The sequence below is a fragment of the Borostomias antarcticus genome, assembly GCF_949987555.1.
Source record: "Borostomias antarcticus genome assembly, chromosome: 4".
NCBI lineage: Eukaryota > Metazoa > Chordata > Actinopteri > Stomiiformes > Stomiidae > Borostomias > Borostomias antarcticus.
The window spans coordinates 23544839-23566345 of record NC_140237.1 but is presented as its reverse complement, the minus strand read 5'-3'; the positions used below and the strand labels follow the sequence as shown (position 1 = coordinate 23566345).

Below are 21507 nucleotides of genomic sequence, written 5' to 3'. Positions count from 1 at the left end.
CTCCCCTCAGCACTGAAAATGTAAGACTAAGTAGATTTAGTTTAGCAGTTGTACAGCATACATACCAGGCTTTGTATGAAATGTTTCTCTTTTCTTGTGACCCTACTTGTTTTATTGCACAACTTAAAACTATTTTTTATAGTCTTTTTTTTACATACTGTCATATTTTTACTAAACACCAGTATAGCCCAATTCTGTACATTTGTTTTTAATACTTTTGTATCCAACATAAAAATCTCTATATTAACTCTGGCCTTTATATGGTATTTTCTATATTGTTCAGAAGTTGGCAGTTCATTCATCTTTCCACATCTCATATCCACATTCACATATTACATCACTATGGAATCATATCAAAGTAGACATTCCGTTTCTATCATCTTGCATTACTTTCAGCAGAAAAATGCTTGTGTCCATATAGGTCTGCTCCCATTCTTATTCATGATCTGGGATTCCTAATATTTGATCATAGGGCTGTTGGGCAACTTACGTATCACAATCACCTTACCTCACCTAACCTGATTCTTCTCTTTGAACTGCTACTGAGAAAGTGAAATGTATTATAACTTTTGGACCTGAAAACCTGAGGGCTGAAATGTTGGTTTTTTGAACAACCAAACCTTGAGTAGGATCATGGAGGTTCATTTGAACAATTACGGTATCCCCCTTGAGCAGAATCATGGGGGGAATGGAAAAACAAAGGTGGACAAAAAACAAGTTTTTCACAGTATAAATTTTTATTGCTACTTGGCTGAAAGTTAATTAAAAATACAGCTTTTCTGCTCAAAACTAGTCATAGCAGCATCATCAAATGAAAAATGAACCATCTCCCACTTTCACAATTCAAAGGAGTACAATTCTGGCTGACAAACAGCAAAAGTGCCCATGGTTAGTCCTTTTCCTAAATGATAAAACAAGGAATTACATCAAATATCCAACAGAACTGAAATATTTTTAGCAGTTTTCTGCATGCTAAAATATAAACATAAAAATATTAGATATGCTCGAGATATTTAACAATGCCTTAAAAACATAGAATGTTAACAGTTTTTCTTCTTTTTTTTTTTACAAAGTAATCACATTTTATATGTGCTGTATATATTGTATATTTATTTATATAGGGCATGCTTCAGACATTAAATACAGTAATAATTAGTATCTTAAATAAAAGTATCATAAGGGATGACTGAGTACTACAGAATCCCTAGAACGTTAGATTCTGGAGTGGAGGACCTATAAATTTGCATGAAACAATGAAATACAAAAATAAACATTAGCTTCTTGGCATTGAGAGAAAATATTCAAGCATCTCTAGAATAATGTACAGAAAGGAAAGAAAGGTGAGATCAAACAATGTTTACTTTGGTCACATGTCAAACAACTGGAACGTCCTCCTAACCGTTTCTTTTCAGTGTTTTCCGCAATCACCAACACCAACATTTTCTTACACTCACAGACACACACACCTCATGATCAAAATAACAGAGGCAGCTTTTTCCCCTTTTGAAAGAAAAGGTTTACAGTGAGTGGATGAAAATCAAAATAAATCAATTTAAACTTGCCCTGACACCATAACCTATTATATACTGTATGTATAATCCTCATATCATACAAACACAAAACTCAAGTTATATTATATTTACATAGGATTACGGTGCACTCACACACCAGATCAAGCACAGTAGCTGACCTCTACCACCAGAGAATTAAAGGGAATCATTTGCCATCCTGTGTGATGGTCTCACTTGATCTGTACCCTGTGCTCCCTCTTCCAGTATCCATACATACATACATACTGTATGCATATGTACAGGCACATATACTGTATTCCTCTCTTAATATAATAACTAGGCTAGTATATATTATCTCGTAGTTGAAATGCATTATATATCTGGATTAATGTGAGTCAACTTTTTGTTTCTGTACAAAAAGGTGAACGATTGACTGTAAACACAAAAGCAAATCATACTTGGCTAAGGATTTGCAGGTGTAAAGTTATGATAAATTTTTGGCAGCTATAACACATAGCAATGGTACATTTGGGAAGTCCAGAGCTTAGCAGTGCTGTGCTGGTCCTAACTTGGCAAACTAGGGCCCAGCCATGGGGCGCCTCAATTAACCACGACGCCGCACACAGCGTTGCAGCGAATTGTCAAGAGACACACGACTACGGGACACACAGAGCACATCACAGCGTGCACACACATTTTCTCACATATAAGAATGCTCAGGTATAATGAGTTAAGAAAATGATCATCCTTTTCACAAGGTCATACAACCTTTTTTTATACATAGGGACAGGTGACACTTTGCATATTCATATACATTAAGGAAACGTGTCTCAATAATCATCCACACTCTAGTGTTTTTGAGGAGTAACCACTTGTGTACGAAGGAGCATCATGAAACCAAGATACCATAATCAGGTTCATTTCTGTTAAGTCACAACAAGAATTCCTTTGTCTACATATCGATGTGTTCCCTAATCAAATGCAGTGTGAAAGTGATGGGTGCAATTGAAGCTCTTTTGCCCAAAAACACAAGATCAAAATCAGCTGTCCCTGACTGCCTGCTCCAGAACAGTACATAAAGGATAATCCCAAAACCTGTGCTGCTAAACCAGGTACCTGTGTTCCTGTGCCTGAGGCACTGCAGGTGGCTTACGTTAGCAAACAGTATATAATAATCAAACAGCCTGCTTGCTGCTTCTTATCATGACTGGAGAGAGCCAGCGCCTTCCACCTCGTCACCAGCTGCTCCCCCTCTCACGGAAGTATGACTCCACACAAACGAGAGCACTGCCATGCTGACTAAGGGAAAAATAAAGCCTAGTTTTGTGCTTAAAGACACACTTGTTGCACCGGGAAAACAACTGTAATTGTGTCCTAGCATTAGTTACTTCATATTAAAATAATTATTCGCATAATCATTTTTTATTGGCTACGTTCTCTTAGAGAAGACATGATGTTTGGCCGAGAGAAGCCGCAACAATCACAACTCAAGTCCTATGAGTTAATGTGCATTTTGATACATATCTCCTACATAATACTCAAATATAACACTCTTCAAATATACTCATTTTGCTATGTACAAAGTGCGTTAAACAGTGTTTGATCCTTTCAAGAGCAGATCTTGTCAAAAGGTATAGGACAAGGATAAGTTACTTAGACTTAACAGTATGTTATAGTTCTCCAATATTACAGACAAACCGGCTTTAGGACTGGCAAATTCACCTCTCATCCCAGTCTAGGATGTGAAGAACCATCTGGGAGTCAATGCCCATACTAATAAACCTGTAGATAATCCTTCTAAAACTGGTTAAAAATGTACATTACCTTCCTGTCTCTCTCTGCAAATAGTATATTGTGCCACTGTGAGGAAGAATAGTAGGAGTTCTAACAAGAACAGAGGAAAGAACGACCTCTGCTTCCCCTCCCAATCAAATCAAGACACAAATCTAGAGAGATGCTGGAATGAAAACAGAGAGCTCCCCATCAATGACAGCACTTCCTGTAGCAGCGCAGCTTTAAGGCTAGGAAAGAGAGTTCAGAGACAAGGCTGTAGCTATGCACCAATGCTGTGCTACAGCACAGCCACGCCACCAGCACTTCACAGAGGGCATCACTGTGCTTATCCTATATTAATATCAGTGATCCTCCAGTCAGGGCACCCTCTCTGTCTAAAGACTATTGGCCTCTCCGTAACCAGGCTGTATCTCCTCCTTTGGCACAAGGTGGGAGGGGAGCAGATTTGGGTCTGCGACTTTACAGGCCTAGTGTCGCTAGCGGTCCAATGAGCGCTTACTTTTACCATCTACAGAAGATGAACTCAATTTCATTAATGAGGAAGAGTCTCTAAATTCTGCACACACGTACAGTATGGGTAACATGTTATATCATCTCTTCCAGATATGAATGTGTTTGCTATGGCACAAAAGGAGGGACATTGTTACTCATCATATCGGTGGTAAAAATAAAATAATAAAAAAAATAAAAGAACTAAGAACTGAGGATACAGTCTATAGACAACTAAATATCTCAGCAGCACTGTACACCTGCAGCAACGATTTAGCAATGTGAGCTTCCATCCGAGGATCCACACAGACCCACAAAGATTCTTTATGCTCTGGGTATGAAAAAAAGGATCACCCCCTGCATATGTACTGTCTGAATGAGATACCTTTCTCAGAGCGTAATCTTATATCCTAGATGTCATTGTTCACTCACAATATCACAGCCACCAAATAGTTGTTTTGTTTTGTTGCACATCATGTTACTTTCTAAACACCACACCTCGTATTCAGACAACCTTATTGTTAACAATACAACAGTTACATAAGGAACATGTCCTGGATCTCGTGGGTTCTTGTAAGGTTGTACACAAAAGATTTGACTGGGAACACCCAGAGAAAGAAAACAACATAGGCAGTGGTAATTCACAGCTATCACCACCAGAGGTCCCACAAAGTACAGGTGAAATGCAGTACCTCATTTCAATTAATGGCAGATCAGTATGACGAGTATTATAAGTTGTCTTTCCATGGTCACTGTGACTGAAAACGAGGAGTGTCAAACAGCTAATGCTGGCCTCAAAGGAAATATGCAAACTGCATGGATAGATACACTTTATCATCATCATCATGGTAGCATACAGCACACATATTTCACGACGTACACACAAACGTTTGCCAGAAAATATACCTAGTTACATCCTCATTGTGTGCACAGCACTACTTGTGTTTTGTTCAGATGATGGGATGAGATTCCCAAGCTAGAGAGTAAAACGGTCTACACACAGACGGAAATGCCGCCCCATCTTATCTGGCTCCTGTGCTCCATCAGGTCCTTGAGTATGGCGCTCTCAGGACAGGAAGCTCTCTACCGCCGAGTCTGTTACGCACCACTAGAATGTGTTCACGGACCCACAGAGGAATTTAGTGTCGTCGGGCGTTTCACATGTGGAGTTCTCAACCATTTTCTGTGCGCTGTGATGTCTTCGAGATATAAACGCAATTAAGGATTGCTTTGCTTTCATCCCATTTAAACATACTGAATGTAAGAATACACCCTTGTCCCGTTACAATTCGCGAACTGACCATGCACTGTTGCAGAGACAGAGTTACAGTTATGTTTCGAAGCACTACAGTACATTGGGTTGAGCGAAGCACTCTGTGGTTTAGTTTTCTGTGAGATCTTAATGCCATGTTCTAAGACTGAGAACACATGAGCAAATGGAGCAGGTGTCCTTACGGTGGGATGAAGCAGGTCCTGGGATGACGCAGGTCCTGGGACACCCGTTATGGTTCTGACCTCTACTGTTCAGTGTGGGTGGTTGGAGAGATGTGTCCCATATAGACAGCAGCACTGTAGATAGCAAGGGCTATTCAACAATCCCAATTTAATGAAGAGCTATTCTAGAAAATGCTATGTTTTGTTTTGGAGAAGCTCATGGGCTCCGTCTTGACAGTTTGAAAACTAGCATCTCCGCTGTCTGGTTCCATCAGGCCTCTCAGAGCCACATCAGAGTGTAATGATGCCAGCCAAGCCGACTGGCTAGCCCACACTGCACGGAGAGGTGGGGGAAGAGAGAGAGAGAAGTGGGGAGAAGGTGGCTATACTGGTGGTGGCCACTTGGGGGTGCTGTCATACAGGGATGCCTAGACCACGCGTAAATACTAGACACATACACACACACACACACTCCCTGTCACCTCACGCATACTCACACACACACAGCCGAGCTGGCAGGGAGCTCTAAGTCTGAGTCATCTGCAGTAGGCACTTTTTCCACTCCTTTTCAGGGACCAGGATGTCTCTCTGGGACCCGGGAGCCTGTGGCGCCCCCTACAGAGAAGGAGGCTTCAGAGAAGATGACGAGTGAACACACAGGAGTCTTCAGCCTTATACACACATACACACACACACACACACACACACACACACACACACACACACACACACACACACACACACACACACACACACACACACACACACACGTTGACCTTCCAAGTAAAGGGCAATGTTGCTAAAGAGTTCTGCAGTGTTAAACACATGAGGTATTTCAGTTCAGGCCTGGGGAACGTTCGCCTTTGATGGCCCCATTCTTCTCCTCCTTCTCGTCCTTCTTCTTCTCCTGCTTCTCCTCCTCACAACCTCCTTGTCAGTTTGATATCGGCGCACCGCTCAGGTCAGATGCTCAGACAGTAAGACCAGACTCACCAGACAGACAGCTCAGCACCTCTCGTGATGACCGGACACCATCTTGTGTGAGAGCAGTCAAGCGCCCCCACATGTCCATTTCATGTCTTCACCAAGAAGCTGAATGGAAACTTTGAACTGAAATATCCCACAGGCAGGCGCCAGAAAGACCGCCAACCCCCCCCCCCTCCCCACCACCACCTCTCTGCCCCCCCTGGTATGGCACGGTCACAGGACTGACAGCAGCGTTGCACTGCACCCCAGCCTCCACTAGAGGGCAGTATCGTAGACCTCCTGCTGCAGGGCGGGGGCGGCTGCGGGAATGGGGGCCAGGTCCCGCTGGGGTGGCAGGGGCAGGGGGGTGTGGATGGGAGGAGGCTGCGGGTGGTCCCACACGGGGTCCCTGTAGGCGGGGGGGGTGGAAGGGGGCGCCGGGGGTGGGGGCGGGGGCCCCGGCACCACGGGGCACCCCTGGCCCCGTAGCTGCTCCCTGACGTCCTGCTCCAGGCTGGGGGGCACCACCAGCTGGTCCTCGGGGTCCTGCTGGGCAGGGGCGGTGAAGTAGCCCGACTTCTTCTTGGGGGCCTCCAGGGCCACCTCGATGAGGTTGTGGCTGTCCTCGGGGGCCACCACCGAGCCGTTGGACAGCTTCTTGCCGAACAGGCTGGAGGTGGACGGCGACTTCTTCAGGTCGACGATCTCCCGGCCGCAGACGGCCAGCAGGCAGCCGTTGGTGGCCGACACCACTACGCTGGCCTGCCGACGGGTCCTCCCGTTGGGGTAGCAGTAGTCGCCGGGGCCCCGCTTGTCAGCTGCCGCCTCCGCGCTGCCGTCCCTGGCGCTCTTGTCGGGCGGCCTGGCGCCAGAGGAGGAGGAGCGGAGCTGGAAGGCGCAGCAGTGGATGTCCACCTCCACCTCCAGCCTACTGCCGTTGGAGATGACCCCCTCCAGGGGGGCCTCGTCGTCGCTGTCCAGCCCGTTGTCTGACTGGTTGCTGGAGAAGGCGGCGCAGGAGGGCTGGCGCTGGAACAGGACTGCCGGGTGGGGGTGGGGCCCCGGCCCAGGCCCCGCCCCCGGCGCCACGGGCCCCCCGCACGGCGCAGCGGAGATGGCGGCGACGGCGGCGGCGGGGTGCAGACTGCAGCGCCTCTCGGGCCGGGATGCGGGGTGTTCGTCAGAGGCGGTGGAGCCCGCCTCGCTGCCCACCTCCGACACCGACGTCTCGCCGCCGAACTCGGAGGCGCCGCCGCCGCCTCCGCTGGAGGAGGAGGAGGGCGTGGCGGCCAGGTTGCCGGGGGCGACCAAGGCGGTGGTGGCGGCGAGAGGGGTCGGAGCGGCGGCGGGCGGCGGCGCCGGCTGGGTGGCGAGCGGCGGTTCGCAGGTGCAGCCATCCTCGCCGATGTGCAGTGACACGACCACGGCGCCCACGTTGTCCCGGCAGCCGTAGCTCTGGGCCAGGGTGCAGAGCTTCTTGGCGGCGGCGCGAGGGCTGCCCACGGCCTGCACGGTGCGCACTGCCTCCCGATGGGACACCCGCTCGAACAGGGCCCTGTTCCCCAGGATCAGGAACTCGTCCTGGGGGCAGAGGGGCTCGGTGCGCACCCACGGCTTGGGCAGCACCCAGGGGGACAGGTAGGAGCAGCCCAGCAGGCGCGAGCAGCACGTCACTCCGCTCACTTTGTTGTCCTGCGGACACAGAAAGCGCAGAACAGAGGGAGGGGGGGGGGGCTCAGCTACGGAGGTGCCCAAACGTCACTCACGTGGCGTGTAGGTTACTCCGCTGAGGTTGTGCGTGAAGCACCATGCTAACGTTTAAACTCAAAAGTTGATTTCCAAAGATTAGAGCGCTCGCACACACGCACGCACACATACACACACACACACGTACACACACACATCCCAACAATCCAGCCAGCCCAGTACCTCAGCGATGATGGCTTCGCTGAGCTTGACCCTCTGCACACGCACACGGACACGGTCGCACACACACACACACACACACACACACACACACACACACACACACACACACACACACATCTCCACAGTCCAGCACAGTACCTCAGTGATGATGGCTTTGCTGAGCTTGACCCTCTGCATTTCCTCAGAGCTCTGCTCCAGACTGAAGACCTTGGAGAGGGCCTGGGGCTGCCCGTCCCGGCACAGTACTGCCTGGCAGCTGCCCACGTTGGCCACCGTCAGGCTGAAGTAGCCGCCCGGCTCCGAGGGCTCGTGGTGGACGTAGCAGAGCAGGGCGGACGCGCCCAGCTTCTGGCCAGCCATGCCCAGCTTCCTAATGCACAGAGAACACACCACAGGGACAGTTTACCCAACTGTTTGTGCTTGATTGTGTGGTGTGTTTACATGAATTCCCTATCGCTAATAAGTAGGTGTATGAAGATTACTTGCCATTCCAATGCTTCACAAGCGCATTGTGACTGTCAATTTAAGCAGGTTTTTTTTTTCACGTGAGTGTAAACACCTATTTATTCTTAAGCTTCTGGTTTATTTCACAAGCGCATTGTAGTTATACCATGACGAAGATACTGTAACTATAGGCTGCTATTCCCCCAGCAGTCCACCATACTGTAGCACTCCAGTGCTTGTAGCCTATTTATTATTAAACTTCTGGTTTATTTCTCAAGAACATTGTGGCAGAGTGACTGTTCATTTAAGCAGAGTGGGGCTCCACTCACCATGGCAACAGGCGATTTCTTTGCGAGTAACAGCTATAGAGGACACGCCCTCGTGAGGCAGTGCCCTAAGGAGGATTGCGCCCTAACGCTCTGTAACGGTTTACACGTATCCTATTCTTACTGTCCAATTTAATCTGTTATCTCAGCACATCCCATTCCATTCATGTATATATTTAGTCTTTTGTATTACATATTGTACAATATTGTAAATTATTTAACATTAAAACATTTCACTGCTCGTTGTACTGGTATCATTGTTTTTCATTTCATTTCATTGGTTTCATTGGACAAATAAAACTTTGAACTTGAACTTGAGCAGTATATGTATGTGTTAATTACCAGATTATTACTGTGATAATAGGTCAATCAAATGTAAATGTACAAGGAGTAGTAAAACGGTGGGCTTGTCAGTTTAGCTCAAAGCCTTTAGAAACAATTATAAAACACTCTAATTTGCAAAGGTAATGATGATTTAATGAGTTGGATTCTCATTAAATCTGCCTAAACAAGTCTGTGTGGCTGTGAGTGTGTGTGTGTGTGTGTGTGTGTGTGTATGTGTGTGTGTGTGTGTGTGCTTGTGTGTGTGTGTGCTTGTGTGTGTGTGTGTGTGTGTGTGTGTGTATGTGTGTGTGTGTGTGTATGGGGATAATCACACCACACACCTGTGCGAGGTGAGGAAAGTGTTGCTCATGTACACAGTATCCACGCTAGAATGCTGTAGTTCCTCCGACAGCACATCTCCCATGGTGCACTGCAGCAGCCGAGGAACTTCCTCGTTGCGGTCTCCGTCGAAGATTCCATAGGCCGCCTCCACGCTGTCCCCGAACCGGTCCACTGCCAATACTGACACACACAGCCTGTCCCAGAGAACAGAGACAGACAGACAAACAATGGCTTTTACACACAAGAGGCCTGACCTAAGGAGGTGGTCATCCATAGTTGAACCCATGAAGCCAGACCCCCAGCAGGCAGCCATGCCTGTGGAGTCAGCAGGGGGTGGGAGAGACACCAGACACTCCTCTCTTGTGTGCTGCCAGCGTGGAGGCCGTGACCCCATCAAAGCAGAGAGACACACCGGGACCTCATCAATGATGCAGCCGAATGCAGCCTTTGAGCCATAACATCCACAGGAAGTGTTCGGCTTCACTGCTCCCCCCAGCATTAAGCAAGATCCACAGCCCAGGGACCCGGCTGGCCCATTGCACTCCCACACAGCTGAGGCTCAGGGCTCTGCGGCCGGATCGCTGGTCTAGATACATCTACCATAGAAGGACATGCAGCCCTGAGGCTGGCTGGGGTTGGCATCTGAGCCAAGCAGGAAGAGACAGGCGCTGATAATGTGGACAGAAAAGCCTGTCAGAGGATTAAATGCACTACAACTCCCAGGGGTCCCTGGAGATAAAGGAGGAAGGAGATTGGGGATATTTCTTAGCACTGGTGATTCACACGCTCCCACAAAGAGAATCTGACCCCCCCCCCCCCTCCGCCACAACTCCTAGCTTGCTCACTTGTTCCTCTGCCCACTCATCTCGGAGTAGCCGTGGCCCCAGGGCGGGGAGGGGCCCGCGGAGTCTCCGGCCGCCGTGGCCGGCTTCTGGTCCAGCTTCAGGGTCGTGATGTGGCTGAGGGCACACAAACAGAGAGGAGAGAGTTGGTGGTTGGGGGGGCGTCAGCTCACTACAAACACAGCATAGACCTCCCTCCGGCTCCTGCTACCCTGTCTGCTACGTTTAACGGGCCCCGATCCAGCCGTTTAAGCTGCTGTTTCTAGCTGTGGGTTCAGGCGCCACAGCGCTTATCTCGCAACGAGTATGGGTGAGGACGTGAGAAGAGGTGAGGAGCTGTGACGGTATCCCCCCCCCCTTTCCGGATGTCTGGTATCTCAAGAGGTACAGTAGCCCCTCCCCGCGTCTCACCTGAAGAGGTTGAGTGTTTTGTGCTCCAGCATCAGGCTGCTGTTGCCCGTCAGGTCCAGCTCATGCAGGGTGGGCGGCAGAGAGTCGGGCAGCAGGATCTCTGTCAGCTCGTTACAGCTCAGGTCCACCAGCTGGCGCGTGCACACACACACACACACACACACACACACACACACACACAATCCCAAGGACGGAGAGATGAGGGATGTATATATATATCATAACATGACATGAATGCGTCCAAGAGTTCAACAGACGTACGGTAAAGTAATACACACACCGGTCACGCTGAGCGTACGACCGACCTTGATCTCTGGGAGGTTGAGGATCTCGGGAAAGACGCTGATGTGGTTGGAGTGTGCTACGAGGGTGTGGAGCCTCCTACAGCTGGACACCGTGGACGGGATGCTCTTCAGCTTGTTACCGCTCAGGTTCAGCTCCTCCAGCAGCTCCAGTTTACTCAGCTTACTGCAGACGCAGCAACAACAATAACAACAACAACAATAAGTGCTCGGTCAATCAAATCAAGACGCGTAGGTGGGATACTGAAGTTGATCTTTATGCTTCATAAGCATATTTTATACTCTATAAGACGGATCACGGCTCATGTCTCACAAAGTATAAATTAAGCCTTAAGGGTGCCTGCATACTTCCCCAACCAACACCAACCAACTTCCAACACCCAACATTCTGAAGTTGGCAGTTGTTGTTAGAATGTCGGAAGTTTAAAATTCAACTGAAAATCCATCCAACCGACGCCAACAGTCGCCAACAAACATGGCACCACCAATCCAACGTTGGTGTGGGTTGGTGTTGGTTGGCGTTGGCTGGGGCAGTGTGCAGGCACCTAGTTCTGCATTGAGGTGTGGGGACTGTGGCAGCCTACCTGGCAGGGAAGGAGAGCAGCTGGTTGTAGGCCATGTGCAGGACTCTGAGGCTCTGGTGACCCACCAGGAGGGCGGCGCAATTCTCATTCAGGTTGTTCCCGGTCAGGTACAGCTCCTGGAGCGTGCTCAGGCTCTCTTCCGATTGGCTGCTGGGGGGAATAGTCTCAAGGGCATTGGCTGACACATTCAGGTGCTTCAAGCTGGAGGGAGGATGACAGGACAACAGTCATGTACCCAGGGCACGTTAACAGTTGAACTTATGTGAAAAGCTATCATGAGAAAAGCTATCATGAGGAGAGTGACTAGCACTTTAACCATGGAGTATCACTCAACAAAAAATCAATATGGTGAACACTAACGGGCCAATCAAGCAGATTAAAGCAGATCCTCTTGCTTACGTCTCAGCACCAGAGGCTTTGCAGAGAGCATTAGTACAGCACTGTAAATCTAATGGACACTCAGAGATTTACTGTAGCATACAGGAAGTAGGAGACAGTCAGGATGATAGGGCTCAAGTTACAGTCTTGACCGGTCCACGGACAGAGACACACCCTGGGCCGGGCTTACACATACACAACCCATGACCCCACCTTGAACTGAACTCTGTGTGCGTGTGTGCATGTGTATGTGTGTGACCTACTGTACACTCATGCAGAGGAAGATAACGTTGGCTAAACATAGCTGCAGTTCTCCATTATTAGTCAGCCATCACATAAAAGATTGTGACTGTATTCACACAGTATGGAGCATGCGAGATATCTCCTATCCTGTTGGATCTCTGGTGCGTTGTTATAGAGACGGGGTGTGGGAGCTGTGCTGCTACAGGGTTAAAGCAACAGCATCGCACGCCCCGAGGGAGGACTCAGCTGCAGACCGAAGAGCAACTGTCAGGGGAGGAGACAGAGAGAGAGAGACAGAGAGAGAGAGAGAGAGAGGTGGGGAGAGAGACTGTGAGAGATGGAGGCTGGGGGAGTGACCCACTTTAAGGCCTTGTAGAAGAGGCTGTCGGGGAGCTCGCCTAGCTTGTTGTGCTGGAGGTCGAGTGCTTCCAGGGGGACGTGGTCCAGTAGGTCGGGGAGTCTCTGCAAACGATTGTTCCCAGCCAAGAGCTTCCTCAGACTCAGGCTGCTGAGTAGTCTACGGGAAAGACAGAGAGACAGAGAGAGAGAGAGAGAGAGAAAACGATGGAAAGAGAGAGAGGCGAGAGGGAAAGAGAGATAGGAAAAGCGGGGAAGTGAAAGAGGAGAGAGGGACAGAGAGACAGGCTGAGAAACGGACGCCATCATTATCATCATCTCCAGCTGTGCATTCGATCGCTTGTGAAACTGGAGGGAATCTTGAGGCATGGCAGCTCTGCAGCCAGCACATCCATCAATGTCCTTCTCAACTTGGCTTCCTAAATATACTGACGCAGCACTAAGTCCTCCAGAAATAACAATAGCCAGAAGTCCCATCTGCAGCATCAAGCGCAGCATGATTCAGTTTCCAGAGGTTTTGTTCTATTCACATGCAGATTAGTGTTTTGTAAGCGAAACAGCAAATGATGGCTGCTCCAAACCAGAGTCTCCAGCGTGGACACGCTGCGACAGGCAGGTCTTCAGACACATGACACGTTTCTGGCTTCAAGAACAAAAAAAAAACGCTCGCACACTGCTGGGCTCCAGTATCAAAAAATAATTTATTGCACCGAGTGATGTTTCGAGCTACGTGCTCTTCATCAGACATAAAACAAATTATTTTTTGATACTGGAGCCCACCAGTGTACGAGCGTTTTTTTTCTTGGTCATAGTTTGGTTCACTTTTGGCTCAGCAGCTGCCCTATTTGGCAAGGGGATGTGCGTGTTTATCTTTCTGTTTACCTGTTCTGGCTTCAGACACACACACACACACACACACACACACACACACACACAAACACACACACACACACACAGCCTCTCATCCATCTACCCATCAACGCATCTGCTTAACATTTTTCTGGCCACCCTCCCCAAAGCTAGTCAGCCCTGCAACAACACCAGATAGAAAGTACCAGACACCAGGCCACAGTACAGGACTGCGTCCAGCTCGCCGGACCACCACAGTGAGTCTGGGATTGAGGGAGGGGAGGTACTGTAGGACACCTTTAAAGGAAGACGCCCCAGGGACACACTAACCTGGCGGGCAGCTCTGATAGGAGGTTGTGTGCGACGTCCAGGACCTCGATTTTCCTGCTGTCACAGACCCAGTCTGGCAGGTACTCCAGCAGGTTCCTGTCGCAGAGCACACGGCCATCAGAGACAACGCGGGAGGCTTCACAGACGCAAAGCCCTGCCTTAAACAGTAGCGCAACATGGTAAAATCCCGGGGGACATTCTGGTGGCTTTAGAGCGGTCTGGGGCTAAGAACGCTCGCCATGTCGGCCCCAGCGCTCACCGTGATAGGTCCATGTGCGTCAGCTGGTTAGGGACTGGGTAGATGTTGACGGTGGTGAGGCCTGTGGGTGGAGAGAGAGCAGGGATTAGCGACCAGGCCTGCCATGCTCTACGCTGTTACACAACAGTAGGAGAGAGAGAGTCTGGAGACACAGGGGAGGGGAGAGAGAAGGAGAGTGAGAGAGACAGAGAGAGCCCGGAGACACAGGGGAGGGGAGAGAGAAGGAGAGAGAGAGAGACAGAGAGAGCCTGGAGACACAGGGGAGGGGACAGAGAAGGAGAGAGAGAGAGAGAGAGAGAGAGAGAGAGAGAGAGACAGACAGACAGAGAAAACCTGGAGACACAGGGGAGGGGAGAGAGAAGGAGAGAGACAGACAGAGAGAGAGAGACATACAGAGAGACTGACTGACAGACAGACAGACAGACAGACAGACAGACAGACAGACAGACAGACAGACAGACAGACAGACAGAGAGAGAGAGACAATGACAGAGACCAGAGAGACCTGAAGACATGGGGGCAGAGAAAAAGAAAGAGAAAGAGAGAAAGCGAGAGAGACAGACAGAGAGATAGAGACAGAGAGTGAGAGACAGAAACACAGACAGACAGACAGAGCTGCCCGGCTCCGCTCACGGTTACTGCTGGCGTGGAGCGTGCGCAGGGTGAAGCCGCTGAGCGTGAGCGCCCCCAGCTGGTTGCGTTGGCAGTGCAGCGTCTCCAGGCTGCAGGCGGCGCTCAGGTCCAGGCAGGTCAGGCAGTTGTCCCTCAGGTCCAGCTGGGTCACCTGCTTCACCGCCTCCAGGGTTTCGCTCCTCACACAGCGCAGGCCGTTCAGCCTGCCAACACAGAACCGTCAGCACACGCAGAACGCACTGCACTATCGCAAACATAGGCTTCATCAGCATCATCGCATCACCATTATCACAGCATTATCACATGGGCGGTATCACCATTATCACAGCATTATCACATGGGCAGCATCACCATTATCACAGCATTATCACATGGGCGGTATCACCATTATCACAGCATTATCACAGCATTATCACATGGGCGGTATCACCATTATTACTGCATTATCGCGGCATTATTACAGCATTATCACATGGGTTTTATCAGGATTATCACAGCATTATCACAGCGTTATCACATGGGCTTTATCAGCATTATCACAGAGGTGTGCGATACAGAGGTGTGACTGAAAATGAAAGAATTTGTAAACAATGTGAGTTGAATGAAAAGGGAACATTTAACCTATACTGTCCTTTATATCACGACGATTTACGACAAATGTTGCTTAAAAAAGTTACTGTTCTTGATAATGTTTCTGCACAACTGGGACAGGAGAAGAAAAAAACCATATGATAGCCACATTTTCTCTTGTGCCGTGTTTGTATTTTCGTTGTTTGTTTTTTCTAATATATTGTGGGATATCTCCTCGAGCGTTATGTGTGGGAGGTCTATGTTTATGTTTAAATGATGTCTAAGTATTGTGCTGTAGGCTGAGGGCTAACATGCTGGACTCTTGTTTGTTAGTTAAGGTGTGTGAATAATCCCATGAGGGATGGGTCATGTGTATGACCAGACACGTCAATAACATATTCATTCATTTAAAATATTCATTCATCCATCCATCCATCCATCCATCCATCCATCCATCCATCCATCCATTCATTCATTCATTCATTCATTCATTCATTCATTCATTCATTCATTCATTCACAGCATTACCACATAAGCTTTATAGTGCATTATCCACGATGCAGAGGTGGAGCCCCTCTCCCAATAGGAGGTGAGGTCAGGTCAGAAGATGGAGGACTATACTATGATGAGATCCAGACTGATCTATTCCTGACTTCTCATTCTCCTTTCATGGGGCTGGCCGGCCCCCTGATCCAACGCAGGTGCACCCTCCCGGCCCCCCATAAATCCAGCCCCAGCCCGAAACCCGACAGACAATAACTTCGTCTCAAGGCGAGGCAGGGAGGGGGTGGTGGAGAGACAAGATGAGGAACGGCTCAACTTTTAAAAACCCACTGACTTTAAAGGGAGGAGGAATACTGCATCGCACTGTCACCCAACGCTGAACTGAGAGATGGAAACAGAGGGATTATAAAACAATGGAGACCCCCTCCCCCCGCCCCCCCTCCGCCTGTCCACCCATCGTTCAACATGCTGTAGGATTCACTGACAAGGGGGCTTATTCCATTACCATCACATATTGATCCCATATTATGCATGCGCTGACTGACGGGTGTACTGTACTAACAGAGAGATAGACACAGAGAGATGAACAGAGAGAGAGAGGGAGAGAGGGACAGGGGATAGATGAACAGAGAGAGAGAGGGATGAGGGAGAGATGAACAGAGAGAGAGAGAGAGAGAGGGGGATGGGGGATAGATGAACAGAGAGAGAGTGAGAGAGAGGGACAGGGGATAGATGAACAGAGAGAGAGAGAGAGGGGGATGGGGGATAGATGAACAGAGAGAGAGGGGGATGAGGGAGAGATGAACAGAGAGAGAGAGAGAGAGAGAGAGAGAGAGAGAGAGGGGGATGGGGGATAGATGAACAGAGAGAGAGTGAGAGAGAGGGACAGGGGATAGATGAACAGAGAGAGAGGGATGAGGGAGAGATGAACAGAGAGAGAGAAAGAGAGAGAGAGAGAGAGAGAGGGGGGTGAGGGAGAGATGACCAGAGAGAGGGTCTGTGAGGGGGGCTGAGGCTGGCGTCTGGCGGGGGGGGGGCTCCTCACCGCAGGTCGATGTTCCTCAGGTGGCTCATCCTGGCCAGGGTCTCCAGCTCCAGGCTCTCCACCCTGTTCCCGGCCATGGCCAGCTTGTCCATGGCGCTCAGCCTCTCCAGCACCCCTGGGACGCGGGGGAAGTCGTTGAAGGAAAGTCCCAGGCTGCTGAGCTGAGACAGGCCGCCCAGCCCTTCAGGCAGGGAGCTCAAGTGATTCCCATCCAGGGAGAGGGTCTGTAAGCTGGGATGGAGAGAGAGAGGGAGGGAGAGAGAGAAAGAGAGAGAGAAAGAGAGAGAGAGAGAGAGAGAGAGAGAGAGGGAGGGAGAGAGAGAAAGAGAGAGAGAGAGAGAGAAAGAGAGAGAGAAAGAGAGAGAGAGACGGACGTAGCATAGAGAGTGAGGGAGGGAGGGAGAGAGGGAGTGAGTGAGAGTGGGGGGGAGAGAGAGAGAGAGAGAGAGAGAGAGAGAGAGAGAGTGAGTGAGTGTTTGGTGGTATCAATCACTTTCTCTCTTTGGCAGATAGTCCGCAATCACAAACACATTCCATTAGGGGTGGAAAGGCCTGCCCGTGGACGTCTGAGGCCTTGTTCATCCATTCTATATTAAGCGACACGGGCGAGAGCATGAAAAATGGCCTGATTTCAAAGCTTGATTTAATCTGGTTGCATAACCAAAACAGCTGAACTTGATGCATTTCACTGATTCAATTAACACACACACACGCACACACACACACGCACGCACAGAACGCTCGCCAAATGATTCATTGCGGCCACAGAGCAGCAGGTCAGGTGTGTGACAGAACAGAACAGCTCATAATTTCCAGTGTGTTTGTGTGTGTGTGTGTGTGTGTGTGTGTGTGTGTGTGTGTGCGCGCGTGATTTTTTTTAACAGAGTATTTTTCAAGATATTTGATAAATGTATGAATTTTGTAATTTGGTTAAAGTGGATTTTGACAGTAATTTGCATGATAATTGATTAATTATTGAATTGTCAAGTTCGTAATATTTCTATTATTCTGTATGGTGAGTCTGGTTGGGATAGGTGGAAACTAGGACACACCTAGCCAACATTTTACCAGATTTCCAGAAACATTTTACCAGAAATCGGAACACATAGAGATGTGTACTGTGTTAAAAAGTTCCTTTTTAGTTGACCGGGAAGATCGCCACAATAGTTTTCTGGACATTGCCCATTCAATCAGTGCGTGACCTGAGGGAACGACATGTTCGGGGAAGGCCAGGACAGATTTACAGTATAATGGGTTGGGAACCAGCTGTACTGTAGGACTGCGTAACCTGGGAACATGCAGACTCTCATTGACAGGACAAAGTGAAAGAGTGAAAATTAATTAAATGAACTAATTGACTAGAAGGAGTCTGATTGGGATAGGTGGAAACTAGGACACACCCTATCAATGGTTTTACCAAGATTTAGAAAAATCTGGACACTTGCAAACCTGTATTGTGTTAAAAAGTGCACGCCCGGGAAGATCACCTCAATAGTTTCTTAGACATTGCCCATTCAATCAGTGCGTGACTCGAGGGAACGACGTGAAAATTAATTAAGTTAACAAATTGATTAGAAGGAGTTATTATAATTAAAATTAAATGTTTGATCAGAAGAAAGTTAATACATCTAAAATTAACTAAGTGGTCAGAAGTTAGTAGGACCAAGGAAGGAAGGAAAATACAAAAATAAAAAAGGCAATTTAGTTGTGTTGTACTGTACATACGCGGGGTTGTACGGGATTGTTGTATTGTGTCTATAGCTTTATTGTACTCAAATGTTTACTGTTGCTGTGTTGGAGAATTGTATTTGAAATAAGTAACAAGTTGCAAAATTGTATTTTTTAATCAACATGGAAAATTCTGACACTATTACCGGTAACCTAGGAAGGACAATCTGTCTACCAAATATGTTATTTATGCAGAAGAATTATGGTGAGGAGTCTACCACAATTAAATAATTGGATAGATTAGGATTCCCAAGTGATGGGAGTCTTAGCATAAGGCACTTAGAATAACAAAGAAAATCGCAAGAAGGGAAAGACAAACACAGGCAGGGAAAGCTAGGACTCAACCCTGGTCTCAGTGTGTTCAGGTGGATTTCGACCTCAACGGTGCCCCTCCACCACCAACATGTGCCATCACGAAATGACCAGGGTGACGAGGACAGAGCTGTGGGCGGCCAGGAAGATGCCTACAGGGCCGCAACCGAGGGGCTCTGTGAACGCATGAGAACGGCCTTTCCACTCGGACTAGACATGGCAAAGGTCAGCGACAGCAGACAAACCCTCTTGTACAAAAATAATGACCATCTCCATCGTTTGACCCAGGTCCGCAATGACTGTGAGGGTCTGGATCAACCTGACACTCTGTCAGAGGGAGTGGTCATCTAAGAAGCAGCTTCCTCAACGTTCTCTCGCCTGAGATCGCAGATCAGACCAAAAAGAGTTGTGTTGGGTGGGAAACTGCCAAATTGAACTTGGTTGAGGCACATGCTGTCGAAGAAAAAGAAGGGGAACGGAGTTCTGACCTTCACAAAGCGAAATTGACTCTGTACCAGGGAAAATTAAACCCATGGACTGCATCCCCTGCTGACTGAGATGAAGAGGGGGCACCGGAGGGGGACGGGCCGACACCTGACAACCTGAGGACAGCCAAATGGGTGATCGCACCACACTCACAACACAGACACTTGAGATGATGACACAATAGGGAGATTAGAATCTGAGCAGCGATTCAGAGTGGGCACATATACTGTTTTAACTATGTCTAATTATGGCCTCTGTGTCCCTTCGCTGTCTCATCTGTAGTCTATTGCTAGAATCAACACAAACTCACACTTGTTGATGATCCAGAAACTGATTACATGACTGAGGGAGAGCTGTATAGCCTTTCACAGTCCACGTTCATTGAGGGAGAGATGAGGCTTTTGAAAAAATTGATTCAGAAAAATTGAGAATTGAGGCATTGAAATGAGCATAGATGTGCCGTGTCAGTTTCATTTCCTCCCTCACCACAACTCTCTCTGTCATGCAGATGTTTAGTTTACATTTGATGTCCCCAATTCGGTTCCACATGTGTCACTAGTGCAACATTGCTCTGATGCATGCAAAATTTGGGCCCATGGGATAAAACTAAGTGAACAGGGGCGGGGTGGTCATCGGGAGCACCAGGAGTTGTCCCGGTGGACTGGCGTGCTAACTGGCCTGGCCTGCAGGCTTCAAAACAATAAAAATTAACTGTCAGTTAATCTTCACTGTCAGTGAAGATTCAGGTTTGTGGGAAGCCACTATTGAACCGTCGAATTTAACCCATCGTTGAAAGTAAGAACTCTTGTTGTGAAGCTTTGTTTCTGTTGAACCAGTACCAGTTCAAAGGGAGAGGGATGGCTCTGAGAGAGGCCCTTATCACCAGACAATGTAGTGCTGTGTTACTGTGCAACACTGTCCACTGCTTTATCTCAGATTCATAGACAGGTTAAGAGGCACTGACAACTCCTGCTGATCGCAATCTCCACAAATTTGCGGTTGGGTCGTCATCAAGGACTTCCAATGACGCAGCTGGAGCCAGAGAGGGTGGTTTGGACTGATACCAGGTGTTGCTGACCACTCACACACGGTGAAGGTGGCAGGGCGAGTGACCTTGGTGCATGTAAACCACTGCAAAGCGGCACCAGAACCTTCTGAGACACAATGACCAGATCAACACCAGCAATAGGAGAGGGCCAAAGTGCCACCTGTTGACTGCTACGGCGATTTCACATTGCACATACACGCATCCTGAGACTTACACCTAGATAAACAAAGGCTCCACGATGGACCAGCAAAGACATCTGTAACGAACTGTAGAAGTATGATGATATTCATGATTCATGATTCACATTCATTAATTTATATTCATTTTGTTTATCCACAGGTTTTGTGTCCTGACAAGAACAAAAAACTGCTTTATTTTGCTTAAACTTTCTTATTTTTGTGTTATGAATAAATGATAAAAAGGGAGGAAATGTAATGGAAATTCTTTGTTATTAGATATTATTTGAATTCATTTGACGTACTAGACCCGAGTTGGAACTCTTTAAGTGTCTACTGTTTAGGCCACAGGACTGGCCTCTCATACCTTGGCTAGAGAGAGAATGCAGTGTGACTCACCTCTGGAGGTTGCCTATCTGTTCAGGGATGGTGTGGAGGCCGTTGCAGGAGAGGTTGAGCTCGGCCAGGGTGAGGATCTCGCAGACCGACTCGGGGAACACGCCCAGGCGGTTATGGGACAGGTTGAGGCTCTTCAGCTGGGAGAACCTGCAGAGAGACGCGTGAATATGCCCTGTTTGCATCGTACCTGACAGGCCGCTCCTACCAGGTGACATGGAGAGGGTCGATGTCGGAACCGCGTAGTCTGACTACGGGGGTTCCACAAGGGTCTGTCCTGGGTCCTCTCCTTTTTTCCCTCTACACTACATCTCTGGGCTCTGTCATTCGCTCACATGGCTTCTACTATCACTGCTATGCCGATGACACCCAACTGGTCCTGTCATTTCCCCCTTCTGATACACAAGTGGAGACACGCATAGCTGGGTGCTTGACTGACATCTCGGAGTGGATGACAACACATCACCTCAAACTCAATCTGGACAAGACTGAGCTG

The 21507-nt window shown here is 48.5% G+C and overlaps 1 protein-coding gene across 1 annotated transcript in view; it reads right to left on the bottom strand.

Annotated features, from left to right (window-relative positions):
* Positions 1–6470: 6470 nt before the first annotated feature.
* phlpp2 (PH domain and leucine rich repeat protein phosphatase 2) overlaps positions 6471–21507 on the bottom strand; it is a gene marked incomplete at both ends in the record, with an annotated part of 42849 nt that continues 27812 nt past the window's right edge. The window contains 13 exons of the mRNA XM_084436917.1: positions 6471–7886; positions 8262–8493; positions 9559–9753; positions 10405–10518; positions 10813–10943; positions 11118–11280; positions 11699–11899; positions 12681–12836; positions 13856–13951; positions 14115–14175; positions 14747–14949; positions 16866–17096; positions 21015–21161. Coding sequence (XP_084293043.1) covers positions 6471–7886; positions 8262–8493; positions 9559–9753; positions 10405–10518; positions 10813–10943; positions 11118–11280; positions 11699–11899; positions 12681–12836; positions 13856–13951; positions 14115–14175; positions 14747–14949; positions 16866–17096; positions 21015–21161 — 3346 coding nt within the window. The remainder of the gene's footprint in view (positions 7887–8261; positions 8494–9558; positions 9754–10404; positions 10519–10812; positions 10944–11117; positions 11281–11698; positions 11900–12680; positions 12837–13855; positions 13952–14114; positions 14176–14746; positions 14950–16865; positions 17097–21014; positions 21162–21507) is intronic.